Source organism: Rhinolophus ferrumequinum, chromosome 16, assembly GCF_004115265.2.
Source record: "Rhinolophus ferrumequinum isolate MPI-CBG mRhiFer1 chromosome 16, mRhiFer1_v1.p, whole genome shotgun sequence".
NCBI lineage: Eukaryota > Metazoa > Chordata > Mammalia > Chiroptera > Rhinolophidae > Rhinolophus > Rhinolophus ferrumequinum.
The window spans coordinates 61,789,220-61,807,510 of NC_046299.1; the positions used below are offsets into that span (position 1 = coordinate 61,789,220).

Sequence of the window (18,291 nt, forward strand, 5' to 3'; positions counted from 1 at the left end):
TGGGTTTCAGTTTGTCCTTCCAGTTACTAGCTATGTGAAACTCAGCAAGTCACCTTAGCTCCCCCAGCCTGTCTTTTCTCCGTAAAAGTAGGAATAATTTTACTTACTGTAAGGGTCATACAGATGGTTATAAAGATGGTAATGTGCTAATAAAGTTACCGTTAAATACTATATATGAGTTTCTCTCATCTAATCTGCACAGAAGACACTAGATCTGTCTTATGCTAGACCTCGAACTCTTCACTACCATATTATACTGATTTTATCTGTATAAAAATACTTTGCAAGGGGCTAATATCCAAAATACCTAAGGAACTCATTCATACAACTCAACAACCCAAAAAACAAACAATCAAAAATTTAAAAATGGGCAGAGGACCTGGACAGACAGTTCTCCCAGCAAGACATACAAACAGCCAACAGATACATGAAAAAATCCTCAACTTCACTAGCTATAAGGGAAATGCAAATCAAAACCACAATGAGATACCACCTCATATGGCTGCTGTCAACAAGACAAGTAATAACAAGTGTTGGAAGGCTGTGGAGAAAAAGGAACCCTCCTACACTGCTGGTGGGAATGTAAGTTGGTACAGCCAAAACAGCATGGAGGTTCCTAAAAAAATTAAGAATAAAATTACCATACAACCCAGCAAATCCCTCTTCTGGGTATCTACCCCACAAATCTGAAAACATTTATCCGTAAAGATATACGTGCCCCTATGTTCACTGCAGCATTATTCACAATGACCAAGACATGGAAACAATCAAAGGGTCCTTCGATACATGACTGGATGTGGTATATATATACACAATGGAATATTATTCAGCCATAAGAAAAGATGAAATAGTGCCATTTGCAACAACATGGATAGGTCTTGAGATTATCGTGCTAAGCAAAATAAGTCAGACAGAAAAAGTCGAGAACTATATGACTTCATTCATATGTGGGATATAAAACTGAAAGCAACAAACGAACAGGATAAAGAAACAAAAACTCATAGACACAGACAACAGTTTAGTGGTTACAAGAGGGTAAGGGGCAAGGGGGAATGGTAGAAGAGGGAAGAGGGGGTCAAATATGTAGTGATGGAGGAACTGACTCTGGGTGGTAAACACACAATGTGATATACAGATGATGTATTATAGAAATGTACACTTGAAACCTATATAATTTTTATTAACCAGTGTCACTCCAATAAATTTAATAAAGAAAAAAATATAAAACATACTGTGCAGAAACACAGGCAGTATTGTTTACCATTACCTGTGATACACCTGTAAGGATGACCAAACACTGTTCCCTCCCAGGCACTTCTGCAACCACTGGTTGACTTTACCTGGTTTTGGTCATTTGTGCTTATTCCAGAGGAGAGTGAAGAATAACACCCAAAGTCCCTCAATTAATAGCTGGCATTAAGAATCTCTTCTGAGCACAGATGTGCCATAAATTGCTATATAGAATCATGTAGTTCTAATTATTTGTGAGGTTTTTTTGTTTAATGCAGTTAAGCAAAAAAGCTTCAGAGAAACTTAAGGTTAGGGAAATTGTAGTACAAAGTTGAATGGTGTTTTGAAAATAGATTATCTCCACATTTTTTAATAAACCCAGAAGCATTTATTGTGCATCTAATACTGAGACACCCCAAGTGAGGGATATAAAACATATAAATGCATCAAGTATATATAATGCCATACTAGTTTGTCTTGCCTCTCTGTTTTTGGAAGTGTTGACATAAGATACAGCCAAACCTGTAGAGAATTTTTATAAGATTTTATTTGAGTCAAACTGACGATGTATGGAAGATCTCAAATGCTCCAGAGAATAAGTTTTGCAGCTCCTTTTATGCATTTGAAATTAAGGAGGAAACGTAAGATTACGTGGAGGTGGGAACAAGCAAGGCGGGGGATTGGATTACAGGATAGTTAAAATTCTGTGCTTTCTTGAGGTTAAGACTCCTTTCAAAGATGTGTTAACCTAGATGCACGGAAACAATGGGCAGGGCTGGCTTCACACCTTTCACTACTGTAGGCCTGGGGCAGACTACCCACCGTGACCTGCCTAGTGAGGAATTTATGATCGGATCACCCCGTGAGGTTACTTTCCATAGAACCCCTTTATTCATCCACAGAAGAATTTACACTTGTGTTGGGGACGGTAGTCTCTAGGCACAGAAGAAAAATGAAAGGGTTTGAATGAAGAAGGGGTGATTAAGCAGAAATACAAAGGTTAAATGTGTTAAATTTGTTTTGAGTAAATAACTGAGTGCTGGGGAAAGGTAAAGTGTAGTGGAAAGTAATTTTGGGGGTGATGATGAAATTAGTGACCTCTAGGTGGTGAAGACATGGCAGTAGGAAATGTCTTTAGAAAGGATTTAGCTAGGTGGTTGGTTTTCTTTGCTCCTTTTTCAGACTTTCCAAAGACCTCATTATGAATCTCACCTATCACAAGTTCCCACAGCATGGACTCCAAGGCAGGCTTTTTGGTGAGATTCCTGTTTATGACTGCAGACACACTCCCGAAACTCTCTAAGCATGTTGTTTCCTTAAGGGTTTATGTTTAGATTTGGGTGAGATTGTTTTTTACACTGACATAAAAATAACCGTGAGCAGTGTTGCTCCAGTCATATGTGTATATGTTAGTTCAGGGACTGATGAGGGTGGAAGTTAGAAATGGGGAAGGAATGGATGAGTTGCTGGTTAAAGGAAAGGACAATATTCTTATGTTAATCCAAGCTCTGGATAAGGAGCAAAACAGCCATGCAAACAATGGCTGTGGAGCCAGAAAGTCTGCAGTGAGTCTAGGCATTCTCAGAAAGCTTGTCAGACCCGGCGCCTGGAGCTGCCTGGCGGGGGGGGGAAGGACCTCTGGAGGGGTCTTCTCCTTACTGCTTGATGGACTTGGCAGCAGGCCAGCGTGTTGGAATTCCCAAACCTCATGAGTAGAAAGTAAAAAATTAAGGCTGGGGGCTTAATGGGAAGAGGAAAGAATGACCTTAGTCTGTTTTTTCAGCTGACTTCAGCCTTTTCCTGTTTTTTTTGTGTGTGTGTGTGTGTGTGTGTGTGTGTGTGTGTGTGTGTGGTTTTTTTTTAAATTCTGATTAAACTTTTGGTTCAGCCTTCTTACCGTTTGCAAAGCTTTCACATTTTTTTATTTAAAAAGAAATTATATTTTACTGAGTAACTTTGCCGTAGTGTTATTTTCCTGAAGACGAGACTGCACCAATCTGTGTATATAGTGAAGGAAATTTATTTAGATGCCTATTTGGACTATTTAATAATAGCTTTTAAGTGCCAGCATCATTTTAAAATTTTGATTATGCAGCATTTCAAATGTCTGTATTTCCTTACATTCTTAACATTGCAAGCTTAGATATTTTAAAATTTAATATAAAAATTCTGATGAATTCTAGGATTTTAAAAAATATATTTTATTTTCAGATGTTAAAATTATGAAATACTCAGTTTCAAGAATGGTTGCAAAATAAGGTTACTGTTTTGCTATAATTATAGAAACAGTTAATATGATGGGAAAAATAGAGGGAAAACCATCAGTGTTTATATTATTAATGACAATAATCACAACAGTAACAACTGACACCTGTCACTTATGTTTAATACTGAGGTTCAAGGTACTAACTCATTTGGGTTAGTAATATCCCCGTTTTGTGCCTATGGAAACCGAGACCTATCAAGATAGCTTGAGTAATTTCCCCAAAATTACATAGCAAATAAATACTAGAGCTGATATTTGAAACTGTTAGGACTGGGGAAACTTTCCCCTTACCCGTTAGTTCTTCTGACAGGTCGAATAATTCAAAAGGCATACAGCTGATTAATAGGAGAAAATCAAATTTTAATACATTCACAGGGGGAATTCACATAAGCATGAAAACTTCAAAGACAGTGAGGCAAAATCAGGTATATATGTCATTTTGGACTAAGGGCGAGGTAGGCAATTTACAGGTAGATGGGAAAGAGCTAACATTTGGGAAACAAATTCTTGCAGGGCCACCCAGAAACAGTGAGACACAGAAGGGGAACCTAGAACAAATTTTTGCTTGGATCCTATCTATCTGCCACACTTAATTCATATGTGCTACGGTGAATATGCTGAGGTTCTCTTCCCGAAGCAAGTTTTTCTGTCTGAATCTCTTTAGACAGGTAAGAGGAAAGTAAACACACACACACACACACACACACACACACACACACACTCTTCTTGAGTTTGTTGGGCTTTAATTGTTTTCAGCTCTAAATAATCTGCATGTCTGCGTGACACATTCTGGGGACCCTCACTCCTGACCCCCACAAAACCAATAGATGGATATCTGAATTCACTCTTAAATTTGCCAGGATATTATATGAAAAGTGCCTTTACCTAGAATAGAAAACTTATGTCATCTTTATGGAATCCATATATAACAGTATATAGTATAGAACTAGGGACAGTCCCCGTGTCCCGCCCCCCCTCCCCCAAATGAGCCTTACTTGTTGATATAATTTTAAAACAAAGAGCATACTTTTGTTTACTCCTTTGAAAGAAAGATGTCAGTTATATAATCTAGTTAGTTCTTTTAGACTGTTTATCTTATATTTTTATTGTTATATTCTGACTTGACTATGCTTCCCAGACTTGTGTCTTTGGTTTACTGTGCAGTAACTTACAGTGATTAGATTTTTATGTTTTCAGCACATTTCTCATAATGACTGTATTATAGCAATGAAGGCTGTCTGCTGCTGCCCAACAAAATACCCCAAAACTTAGCAGTTTAAAACAGCCAATAGTTATTATCTCATACATTTTCTGAGGCTCGGAAATCCACCAGGGGCTTAGTTGGATGGTTCTAGATTTTTTTTTAACTGTGAAAAAAATATATCACTTGTGAACAGTAGTTTATATTCCAGCTGTGGTAATATAAACTACATTAATATTGTTCATGATGAATTCTGGACCATGAATTTATTTTACCAGTGAATGCCAAATAAATACATGTGGTGTTAATGCTTTCATTAATCCAATTGTTAAGTGAATGTTGGTGTTCTGGGGCCCTTTCCTCTTTTCATTCTTAAAAGGCCATCTCATACAGAGCCGTAGCTTTAAATATGTCTATGCTGTTGACATAACAGATTTATATCTTCAGTCCCAAATGTTTCCTTTAAGCTTCAGAACCAAATGCCCATTAGATGTTCCCTTTGGGTAATCTCAAATGTCCAAAATTGAACCCTTGATCTCTTCTCCTCACTCCTTTAAAAATCCACTTGTCCTCACTTCAGTAATTGCTTACGCTGGAAATGGAGGGATCTTTGACTCCGCACTCCCCGACATCTAGTCCATTACAAGTCCTGTCGAGTGTTTTTGTGAAGTATATATTTTTTTTTTAATTTATTGGGGTGACAATTGTTAGTAAAATTACATAGATTTCAGGTGTGCAATTCTGTATCACATCATCCATAAATTACACTGTGTGTTCACCACCCAGAGTCAGTTCCCCTTCCATCACCATATATTTGATCCCCCTTACCCTCATCTCCCACCCGCCACCCCCCTTACTCTCTGGTAACCACTAAATTACGTTCCCCAGATTAATTTTCAAACCCCGTGGCCATCTTGTGGTCACCGACTGCCCTCCAATCCCCTCACCTTCCCCCCCACCCCCCACCCCTCCCGCCCATCTAGCAACCCTCAGTTTTTCCTCATTATGTTATGTTAAGTGAAATAAGTCAGACAGAGAAAGTACCATATGATCTCACTTATTTGCGGAATCTAAAGAAAAGAATAAGTGAATGAACTAATCAGAAACAGTTTTGGAGACAAAGACAAAGAGTGAAGTATATTTTGAATGCATCCTCTGTACCCCGCCCCCCGCCCCAATCTTAACTGCCATTTCCCCTCTTCTGAATGACAGTATCCTTCTCACGGGTCAATTTTCTTCTGTTTTTGTCCTCTGCAGTCCATTACATAGAAGTCAGAAAACTGCCTTCCCATCCCTCTAAGATTTCACCTCCTTCATGTGATCTTGCTTGACCTGGGCCTTGTCTTTTGTCTCTTCATCCTCGTCTCCCACCACACAAGCCCTCATTCTCAACACTTCCTAACTTTGCTCCTCCGTGCCTCAGGATCTTTGCACAGGCCGTTCTTATGCCTAACCCTCCACACACACACACCCCTCCCTTTATTTACATGGCTAACTCTTTTATTCTTCAGATCTCAACTTAAATGTCACTTTTCATCATTATTTCCGTCAACCTCTCCATCTAGCTTCGATTAGATCACTACCCCATGTCCCATCAGGACTTAGCACTTTTCTTTCTTTGCATGTACTACAAGTTTTGAACATCATTTGTATTGCCTTGTTTGATATCTGAATATCTCAATTGTCTTGTTTAATGACTCTGAACTTCGTGAAAGCTGAGTCTATTTTGCTTTCATCACTATATTCTTGGTATCTAATAACAGAATCATGCATATAATAAGCACTTAACAAATATTTAGTAAATAAATTAATAGGCAATGGCAAGAACACACAGGACTTCAGAGTTGGAAGGAATCTGATGAGTCATTTAATTTGTCTCTTCTTGTTTCCATTCTGCCTGCTGTGTCCTTGACAGAGGTGCATTCACACTAAGACCCTGGTTCTTTCTGCTGTATCTCAAGTATAATCATTTCTCTGTCCTTTGCATTCCTGTCATTCTTCTTCAAAGTGTTTAAGAGGCCTGACCAGGTGAAATAAAGTAAGATGGGTCCTTAACGTCTTTGAGTATGCAGTGTGCTTCAATCAATTCTCAATGAGATTGCCATCATGTCTTAGCAATTTATCATAAGCGCTGATGCGTAATGAGCTTGTAATCAGCTAAACCCATTTTTCTTCTAAAGATTAGGGATTTCCCTTGTTAGCTTACAAATGAGACATTTGAAACCATTGTACCTTTAGCCTTTCTTTGGCTGATAGCTGTTCTCCGTATAAGTTACTATGGTTTTTTAGTCTATAACAATTTCTTGCAGATGGGATTGTCATGGGTAGCACCTGTTACTTCCTGTGCCCGGTTGGCAAGTTGTGTCATAAACATGTATGAGATGAGGGAAGTTATATTGAGCATCTGCTCTGTTGCAGGCCCTCTAAAATACTTAACAATGTATAGTTTACGTTATATAATATACATAAAATATCTAGCAAGGCAATCAGTATAGGGTAGCAGTTAACATCTGGACTCTGGAATCATATCTTCTTTTTTTTTTCCTAAACGCCTGTGTACCCCAGGACCTCATGCTGCACCCAGCAGACAGAGTAATCCAGGGAGTAACTTACTATTTTTTTAATTTTTAGGGGATTATTGGGGAACAGTGTTTTTTTTCCAGGACTTATCTGTAATATGAACTCAAACAATGCTGTTGGTGAATAAGTGAGTGAATGAGTAAATAAGGGAAAATATTGTGAGGGGGTGAGAGCTAGAGGGAGGCAGAAACAAGGCCAGGGTTTTTGGTATGCGTGCGTGGCTGGTCAGAGAGTGCCACCCCTCACTGTGATGGCAAGTGGAGGGAGAAGAGGCAGGTCTGCAGTGAGAAGGACAGTTAATGAGTTTGATTTACGCAGGTGGAGTACAATCCTATGCGAGATATTTACTAGGCAAATAGAAGGAAAGAGAGCTAGGACTGGACATATATTGGAAGTTCCTTTTGAATTTGAAACCTGGAACAAGCATCCCTAGAATCATAATTGTATAAAGTCAAGTTTTCCCAAAAAATGCTATTGTCATATTATAGATGTATTTCTGTAATTATCTTAGACTTTGCATCTTATTCGTTCAGCATTATGTAGATGGGAAGCACGTTAATTTTATAGTAGGGACGTGAGAAATTATAGAGATTTTAGAAATAAGCCCTATATAAAATGTATAATATAAATGACATCTCACTGTAAACCTTATTTCCTTAATACTGGAAGTGCCTTTGGAGTTCTAATTAACATCAGAAATTCTTAAGTAGATAAAATAGAAAGCTCAGGTTATTTATGGTAGAAGTTATGCCAGGGGTAGTTGTGTCGTAAATGAATAAAATATTTTTAATTCAGGAATATTCAGGCTGAAGTCAATAAAATCAGAATGCCTGAGCCAATAGGATGGGGGAAACAGAATTATATGCACCTTTGTACAAACTAGCCTTTTTTTCTCTTACCTATTTAACTTTTATAATTGCTGAGCCTTAATTGGAGAGCTTATATTTCCCATCATTGATCATTAAAAGCTCAGTTTTATCCTAATAAAGTCAGATTTGCAGTATTTTAGGAAAATAATTTTATTTAAGATACATTTCTGTTAGTTTTGCTTTAATGATAAAGTATACAGCATACTTAAATGTGTGATTTTCTAGGTAGGCTTTTTCTTCTATCCATAGAATAAATTATTTATTGGAAAGATTCAAGATATTTTTATCACATCTAAGACTTGGAAGATTATTAATGAATAGTTTACTATTTTAAATTCAACTTTTTTTGTTTTATTCTTAACATACTTAGAATTTTTCTTGGTAATAACAAAGTAATTACAGCAGCCAGAAAAGACTATTATTTAGTGCACTTACCTTGTTTTACAGATGATTAATCTAAGGTCATGAGAGGTAATAACCTATTACTAAATTATTTTAAGTTTTTGCATTACAGTGCCTTTTTTAGAAAAACAAATATAGCTTTAATCTTTAAAAATATATTTCATTGTTTAAAGTTATGTTTGTGCATTTGTTTTCCTCTCTTTGTTTTTGAAAACCTTCTCAGCATTCAGTCATATTCATTACCTTCTTCATATGTTTATCTTTCAGGAGTCAGGAGAAAGCAGTGGAAGTTGGAGTCATTGTCAAGTGATTGAGACCTTTTACAAGAAAAGCTCATTGAATAAAAGTCATTTAAATTAGTGACATAACAAGACCAGGTGCCAGTGTACACGAAACATTAAAATTGAACAATGACTCAGCTATATATTTACATCATACTATTGGGAGCCTATCTGTTCATCATTTCTCATGTTCAAGGTAACCCAGTGTTCATTTAAGCAATCCTGTATCTTTCAAATAATTTATTTCTGTATATTAAAAAGTACTCATTCTTAAAATTGCTCTTTCAACTCATGTCGCTTTTTGAACAGTGAGGCCCAGTATAGCAGCATAATTTTTTAAGTAAAGAGGCAAAAACCAAATATGCCAAATAATTTTTGAACTTGACTGTGATAGAAACATTTTCAAGTACTTGTAAAATCTCAGCCTCTCTGAACCTATCCCCTTATCTGTAACATAGGCGTTGTGTAAGGATTAAATGAGATAAAGAAAGTATAAAATACAGTACCTGACCTGCTAAGGCACAGGGTAGTAGGTACTCAAGACTTAGCCTTAAAATTCCTATCTCCTTTAAAATACAATGAGGAACAAATATGAATAATTTAAAAAATCATTCCATTGTTGTTAAAAGACTTCAGAAATATAAATGGCACTTGTGTGTACTGAATACTAAAATTTCTTCATAAAGTACTCAAAGTTTTATTTATGACCAGTATTGTAGTTTTACTACTGTGTATTCACAGCTTAGAACTCCCCAACAGGAAGTTATCGTGCAACTCTTAGGATCAGGTGGACTGTATTTGCACATGAACTTTTCCTGTATGGTTTAATTAGAACAATATTTTAAACTGAAGAGAGAGTACTGTTTTGCAAAAGGATTTTAGGTAGAACTTATTGGACATCTGATTTATCTTAAATTTATGACTTTACAGATTGCTCTTTCATAATGTTTTGTTCACAGTGATAATGGATTAATGTCTACTAACACGAAGAAGTATGATTAACAACATACATCTTTTGTCATTTTTCACTTTAAAGAATGAACATAATAATGAATTCTGTAGCTTCTTTGTATTTTTTCTTAGGTATAAATACCCTTTATTATTATTACCATGCTCAGAATACAGAGCCCTCTTGCAAAAGGCCACTTTTAAAATGAAACTTACATTATTTAATAAAACACCTTTATTTTGGTATCTACTGTTACATGCCTGTTGATTAGCATCAACCAAAGCTATCATAGTTTTGAAGATGAGTTAAATTAATAGTAACATTTATATTTGCTACCTCACTCCCAGGGAATCTCTATTTGGTATTAAAAAATTTTTAAATCTATATCGATCACACAGAGGTAATGTGATACAAGATTCTCATTCCCCACCCTGATTCAAGTTGTTCTATAATGATCTTTTTTAGATAAAATAAATTGGTAATTATCACACATAAGCGAAAAATCTTAGTAAGAATTTATCTGATAAACAGCAAAATTTGTTGTATTTCCTTTCAAAACACATTAGTTTGTAGTTGCTTCAAATGGTAAGATAAAAATATTTGCTCTTAAAGAAAAGAAAGAACTAGAACCAATGTAGGAAAAATGTTATTTCTGAGTGATTACTAAGAAGGATTACAGAGTAGTGTTAATGGAAATAACTGTGACTTTAGTTCCAACTTTATCTTGAATTATGTCTTGGGAAAGTAAATTTTTCTGTACCTTGGTTTCCTTGTTAGAAAAATAGAAGTAGTAGCAATTATCCTAAACATAAACAGGAATATTTTGAGCATCGAATGTTAACAATATAGATTGAAGTGCTTTTACATTGAGATAAATGTAATTCTGTTACTCAAGTAACAGAAGAATGAGTGGTCCGATATTAACATCTGATAGATATTAACATCTGATAAATATTTAGTCCTTGTTTTTGACTTGGTCACAAATTTTTTAAATGGATTTTAGCTTTAAGTAAAAATTGCCCAACAAACAGTGACTTAAACATACAGACATTTATTTTTTTACATAGTAGATATTTTCTGGTGTTCATTCAGTAGTTGAGTAGTATCAAGGTTGATATCTCTGTAATTTTCTTACCTTTACCCTCTTGGTTACAAAATGGCTACTATTATTTGCATTGGAGGAAGGAAAACTGGCAGAAGGGCCAGCACTTGCGCCAGCTGGACTTTATATATCAGGAAAGCAAAAGTGTCCCCAGAAACTAATGCCCGGACTTTATCTTGTTTTATTGGTTAAACCAAGACAGTTGCTAGAGCTACTGGAAAACTGCGAAATAGGATTGTCACAGTCAGCTTAGGTTACTATCTTAAATCCATTCCCTAGGGCTGGACACATTTCCCCCCAGACAAAATCAGAGTTCTGTTAGCTAAGCAGATGGAGAAAACAGATATCCATTGGGCAACTAAAAGGGTCTGGAACAGCTTTTCTCTCCTTTATTAATTAAGATGTTTTCAGCTATAAGTAACAAAAACCCAAAATAAACAAAAGCTTAAACAATAAGGAAAATGTAATATCACACATCAAAAACTCTGAACATACGGGCACTCCAGTTAGTTAATTCTTTGGCTCATCACATTCTTTCTCTATTTCATGGTGCTGTCCTCTGCATAGCAATGTAGCCACAGGTTAATGCACTTCATGGCCACGCTGGCTGCTGAGGGGACAGACATCACATGCAGATGTATTGGCTTCAAGTTGGCGGTATTCAGTGGAGGAAGAGGGATGTATGTCTCTTTACTTGGTAAAGAAATGTTTCCCCAGGCACCTCCCCCACTCTCCCCCCAACAGACTTCCTTCTAATTGTATTGGGCAGAATTTATTACATGCTCTTATGTAAACAATGGTAGGGGGATTGGAACTAAAATTGTTAGATTAGACAGACAATTGTCTCTACTGAGGGTAGGGCTGTGCTTCCCTGAATCAACGTGAAGGAGGGGCAAACACTTCAACAAAAAAAGTGCATTCATGCGTGTGTGTGCTTGTGTGTGTGGTGGGTGTTGCCAGCAAGATAAAGGGGAGTAGAATAACTAAAGTATCTGTTGTAGACCACCACATTTGTCTACCTAACACCATACACACCCCTCTCACATGCATCTACTAAAAATGCTGATGTTAGTGTGAAATACTCAGTTTCTCCTCAAAGGGATTCATAACCCAGAGTTTCATCCCTTAGTGCACTCAGCTACTAATCCAGGACTTCTGGGTAGTGTGTATCCTCCTCCATCAGATCCAGATGTGACACTTCATGATCCAGCAGTGTGCAGCTGAAAGAGAACTTATCGATGCCCAACATACCCAGTATGGAATGATGAAGAACAAGTAGGATAAGTACTAGCTAAGCTCCCAGTCGAGGAAGGAAGACTTGGAAACACCTTCAGTAGTCACTGCTCACTGCACACGGATTAATGGGAACCACTGTTGTTGATTACCTCGCACATGCAATGCCTTGCTATCCCATTAGTCTCCAACTCTTCTGTCTTTTACCTTCTGATTCTTATTGTAGATGTTTTATCTTAAGGATGGGGGAGGGGTTCTTCTTTTAGATACAAAGGAAGGCACTATGGATTGCTGGGGAAGTAGGAAAATTGTTTAGCCAGGAATGAGTCTAATAAAATCATTGATGCTAAAAGTTGCTATTAATGACAAAGGAGCATGGTATAAATGTCCCTGCGTATAGTCACTTGTATCTTTCAGCTCTTTGTCTCTGTATTTATATATTTATTTGTGTGTGTGTGTGTGTGTTTCTAAGCATATAAGCTATTAAATATTTTTTGCATGTGTTTTGAAATATAACCTGCAGCCCCAGCCCACCCAGGCCTCTTAATTTTATACTTTTTAAATACAGGACTTGTGCATAGAAAGACATTGGCATGTTCTGGGAACTGACAGGAGGCCAGTGTGCCTGAGCATGAGGAGAGGAGGTGCTGGGAGTTGGTGTTGGAGAGACACATCAGGTCCAAAGCCTGCTGGGCCTCAGTAGGCACAGTGAAGGATGTTGGATTTTGTTCTGAGTGCATATGAAGCCATTAATTGCTTTTAAGTAAGGGAATGACGGGATCCGATTTATGTTTATAAGATAACTGACTGCTAAGTGGGAAATGGATTGGGGAGGCCAAGAACTGTAGTGGAGAGATCAGTGTGGAGATTCTTATCTTGGAAGTGGCATGATATAATGGGCACAGGTGATAGCAGTGGAGCTGGAAGTTTATTGTGGAGGTGGAGTCAGAAGCCTTGAGGACCAGGTTTGAGGAGAAAAGAAACGAGTTCCATTTTAGACAAGTTAATTTTGAGATACTTAAGCAAGTCAAGGCTGGAGGGATAGATAAATCAAGGAACCATCAACAAAAAGATTCGTTTAAACCATGGAGATGGTTTAAATGGTGCCGTTACCCAGGGAGGGAGTGCAGGGGGGCGTTGCGAGGTATGTGTCTTTGCCTCTGCCTGGTGAATCTTACAACTTCAAGGTGTGCCTCAGATTTCATTGCTTTTGACACCCTCGGATGAGTTTGTGTTACTGGCTCCTTTATTTACATAGCACCTTTGTATTATATCACTTCACATTGTGTTTATTTTTGTGCTTGTCGCTCCTCCCCTCTTTGCCTGGTTCCAAGTTTCTCAAAGACGAGATCAGTTTCCAGAATTCAAAACCTTGCCTACACATAGTAAGCCTCTAATTAGTGCTTTGTTAAATAAATATTTGAGATGATATAAATCCCAGATGCAAATTATTGTATGAAGATTTTTATCTCCTAAATTCAAATAATTTTCTAGGAAGTTATATGTACTAACCATCACATAACTTTGAATTTTTTAGGTATCAGTGATTTTTTAATATATCAGTTCTTAGTAATATTTTCATTTGCATACTATTTTATATTTAATTAAGCCTTTTATTATACATTCATTTGATTTGTATAGTCTCTTGGTTTGAATTGGGCAGGTATTATTACCATTTTTAATTAAGTACTGAGGTTCAGAGAGTAACTTATCTGTGGACATAATCGGGACTTGAACCCTTGCCTTGACTTTATTTTTACTGTTATTTCTTCCACACTATACTGCTTTTTCTATGTATCATTAGATTTTTGAAAAGTCAATTGCATGGGATATATTGCCATTTGTTCTCTGTAGCTGAATTGATACTTCTTTCTGTTACTGTAATAGAATTTTAAAGCTATTAAGAGACCTCAGATATCCTTTAGTCCTACGGTCTTATTGAGTAAATCATGCCTAGAGAAGAGACAGGGCTTATCCATGATCATCCAGCTAGCTAAACTACTGTAGAACCATGGTAGACCAAACTCGAGGTCTCTTCATTTCCAGCTCAGTGATTTCTTCCCTTCCTGCCCCATCACAGTTGACATTCTTCCTATAAATGAGGTCTTTAAGTTTTGTAGTAATTTAGAGGATTAACTGAAGATTATTAAAATTCAAGGTATGGAATCGTTAAAATTTAGCAGCACATTCTTTTCCTGTTATCAATGTGTATATATGTGTTATTTTTTTTCTTTTCAATAGTTCTTCTCACCAGTATGGCTAAATTTAAAGTCACGTCCACATTATTAAGGCTTGAACCACTTAATTAACATTTGTAATTAAATACATACCCAATTCTCTTAACTTCCTACTTATTTGGCTCTGCATTTTATTCCCTTGAGATCAACCCTACAAACAATAGCCTGGTCAATTTCAGCTGCTTCAGACCAGAGGAAGGAATTACTAAAACATTGTTTTAGTTCTGTTCTACTTTCAGCCTGAAAGATTCAGTACCAAATATGACAGTATCTGTCATTTGAAGCTACTAGACTAATGCAAGAATAACCTTCAGTTTCTGGCAGCATAGTCTGCATTTGAACCAATGACCTTAAGATAAAAGGCACCAGATAACGTGATTAGTCGCCGTGCTCTCACAATTACCTTACTTAAGCAGTTAAAGTCCAAAGCAAGAAGCTTAGTAACTCCACTTCCACACAGAGGCACAAATAAAGGACTTACTTTTTTAAAGCTAGTCACAAGTTTTGAACTAAAGAGTTATAAGAAAAGAAACATAATTTGTCTGTTTCAATGATTGGAAGCAATCTCAGCCTTCCCTGAAATTGCTTCAACGTACCTTTCTTAAAAGCTAGGACCATATTCTTCCTTGTGCCACTCTTGTTAGTATTTCACTAGTGTAAAAATTGTGACATAGTCACCTCCATATATCCCACAATATCTGGGATAGTAATTTTTTTTTTCTTAATTAAAATTTATTGGGGTGACAATGGTCAACAAAACTAGTTTTCAAGTGTACAATTCTATAATACATCATCAATATATCACATTGTGTGCTCACCACCCAGTCAGTTCTCCTTCCATCACTGTATATTTGACCCCTTTACCCTCTTCTGCCATCCTCCCCATCCCCCTTACCCTCTGGTAACCACGAAATTGTTGCCTGTGTCTATGAGTTTTTGTTTCTTTGTTTGTCTTGTTCCTTTGTTGCCTTCAACTTTATATGGCATAGTAATTCTGTGTATAATATAATAGGTTATTAATAAATGTCTGTTGTGTGAAATTTATTTTTAATTAAAGAAACACATTAGCTACAATTACTGTGATAAGAAAACTTAGAAGCTTTTCCTCATTGAAAACTAAAATCAAAGAATTAACTTTTCAGAAATGGTTCATTTACAAATTTCCTATGTGATTACAGGGCAGAATCTAGACAGTATGCTCCATGGTACTGGGATGAAATCAGACTCCGACCAGCAGAAGTCAGAAAATGGAGTAACCTTAGCACCAGAGGACACCTTGCCTTTTCTAAAGTGCTACTGCTCAGGACACTGCCCGGAGGATGCTATTAATAACACGTGCATGTAAGAACTTCATGCTGTCTTTTTGCACTTAGTGCTATTTTAAGAATTGTTTACATTGTCTAAGGTTTGTTTTTTTTCCCTTAACTTTATATCCTGTCTTTCCAAAGAGCCAAAAAGCTTTTTGTACTGTATATAGGAACATTTATTACTATTAAGTTACTTTCTTAGAATAACATTGTAATGTAGCTTGTTAAACGAGATAAAAGGAATCTGCTGTTTGTTTAACATTTTGAGTTTATTTAATCTTTTTGTCATAAAGTTATTGATACTCATTATAGAAAACTTTGAGATTACCAAAAAGAAAACATGAAAATTCCATTAAAACCTTGTAATTAATTCTAAATTGGCTGAATATTTAATTACAGTAATTTTATGTTATCTTCTTACAAGCAAACTCCCCAATCTAAATATGATTTCTATAACCATTTTAATTTTTCTACTTAATTTTATGTTAGTTATTCAACACATTTGTATATGATCATGTAATTCTATTCCATATTTGAAGAATTGGTTTAATTGACCAAAAAAAGAATTCCTTGAACAACTCAGTGTCATCAGTCAATTAATTGATGAGGTAATTAATAATTACCTTTTATAAAGGTAATAATCAATGTCTTCTTTTATACTTTTCCTAACTGTTGTACTATCTTTGAATATGACCAGAAGTAAAGCATAAATGATTATGTGTAAAATCTTGAAATTATATGATAGTTCCTCACATCTTAAATGTGTTTGTCCTCTGGTGGTGGTTGTCTTTATTGTGACATACTGCCTCTGACAGACAGGTGATCTGTCATAGGGGAATGCTCCCCACTATGTCATCAGGTAACTTCTTGCCAAAATTCTTGTCTGCAGCGCCTGCCCGATATGTGTAGGGTATTTGCTAGTGGCTGAGTAATCTGGAATATAACTAAATCATCAATTTTAACAGAATTTCACCCTACAATTAACATTTTTTCCTTAATAAAAAATGAATAATCGTGAAAGATTTTTTGAAGTAGAAGCAGTACACTTACTGATATGAACAATAAGGGGCACACAGAAAGCTTTTATTAATAGAAGTTTTTTTCTATCCATTACAGTCTAAATGAATATATTAGGGGAAAAACTCCTGCATACTATTATTAAAATTATAAAATTTCATTAAATGCAAATACATTTATGCAAATTTTTTGAAAAATCAGCTATCCAAAAGGTCTCTCCTTTTTTATGTTTAATGAAAAGTGCCTCTCAGGATCTTAGTCAGTCTGTTCTTCCCAAATATACTTTGTCATTGAATCTGTTTTTATGTTTCACAGGAAAGTTTGTTTTTATTTATCATTGTATAAAGTAGGTGAATACTGAAAATCTTATGGATTAAAAAAAAAGTTATTTTTAAGTATATTTTTAAAAATTACGGTGATTTCATAGAATTGTTCAAATGAGCTTTCTGCGGTCACGAGACTAATTAGCGAGAAGTTGCCTAATAATTCATATTTGGAGGACTTGTTTAATAGAAATCCTTTTCTACCTTCCTAGGGTTCTTACTGGACCTTTAGGTTAGTTCTGATGTGACAGCTTTCATTTGTCTTAAAACCCATGCAATTTGCCAAAAAATCACATGTGAATATAATTCTAATTTAAAAAATCCCATCAGTATCTGGTCCCATTCAAACTCAGATTTAATTAGTACATTCTGATATGAAGTTAGATATTTTGGGTTTTTGTAGTTTTTAATTTTTTGTTTGTTTTTTTCTTTTAGAACTAATGGGCATTGCTTTGCCATCATAGAAGAAGATGACCAGGGAGAAACCACATTAACTTCAGGGTGTATGAAATATGAAGGATCTGATTTTCAGTGCAAGGTAAGATCAAATTTGGGGCCTGTGGAATAAAGAAGGGGGTCCACATGAAAAGCACTGACTTCCCCTAGGAGAAGTGTGCCTGGTCGGCACATTGCTGTGTGTTCTTGTCAGCAAATATGTATACTGACGTATACTGGGGGAAACTTAGCTCTTACTCAGGTAATACGATTGTGGTCATTGAAGTTCCAGCTTATTTTACTTTAAAAAAAAGTTTAAAATCATCCTGTTTCTAAATTGTTACGGCTGCAGAAAAGGACACCGTCACGCTTATTTGTGCATTATAAAATTGATGGACAGTAACCTTTAAGGTGATGGGCAGTAACCTTTGCATCACTCTGAGACAACTTAGAAATGGTAGGTTCTTCTAAGGAGATTTCAGTGGAGTGATTTTCACAGCAGCAACAAAGGAATCAAAGGATCGGTAATAGTTTATGCACATCCTGACGATGTTCTTGGTTATAAACCTAATCTATTCAAAATTCTGTGTAGTAATTTTGCCCCAGGGGATCCTGCCAGTGTTCTTGAAACAGCACTGTTTGTGTACACATTTAAGCCTTGGCTATTTTAGAAAATTATTCGAATTATTAAGAAATTCTGAGGATTGATAGAAACCTTAAAGGTTATATGCTTCAACCTCTTGGCTAATGTTTGGAATCCACCCCAACCAACACACACACACACACACACACACACACACACACACACACAGTGTGCATTGATTTTGCCATCACAGGAAGATGACCAGGGAGAAACCAC

The 18,291-nt window shown here is 36.2% G+C and overlaps 1 protein-coding gene across 1 annotated transcript in view; it reads left to right on the forward strand.

The window, feature by feature from the left end:
- BMPR1A (bone morphogenetic protein receptor type 1A) overlaps positions 1 to 18,291 on the forward strand; it is a 138,916-nt gene that overhangs the window by 92,002 nt on the left and 28,623 nt on the right. Inside the window, exons 3-5 of the mRNA XM_033130700.1 lie at positions 8,816 to 9,025; positions 15,529 to 15,691; positions 17,433 to 17,535. Coding sequence (XP_032986591.1) covers positions 8,959 to 9,025; positions 15,529 to 15,691; positions 17,433 to 17,535 — 333 coding nt within the window. The 5' untranslated portion in view covers positions 8,816 to 8,958. The remainder of the gene's footprint in view (positions 1 to 8,815; positions 9,026 to 15,528; positions 15,692 to 17,432; positions 17,536 to 18,291) is intronic.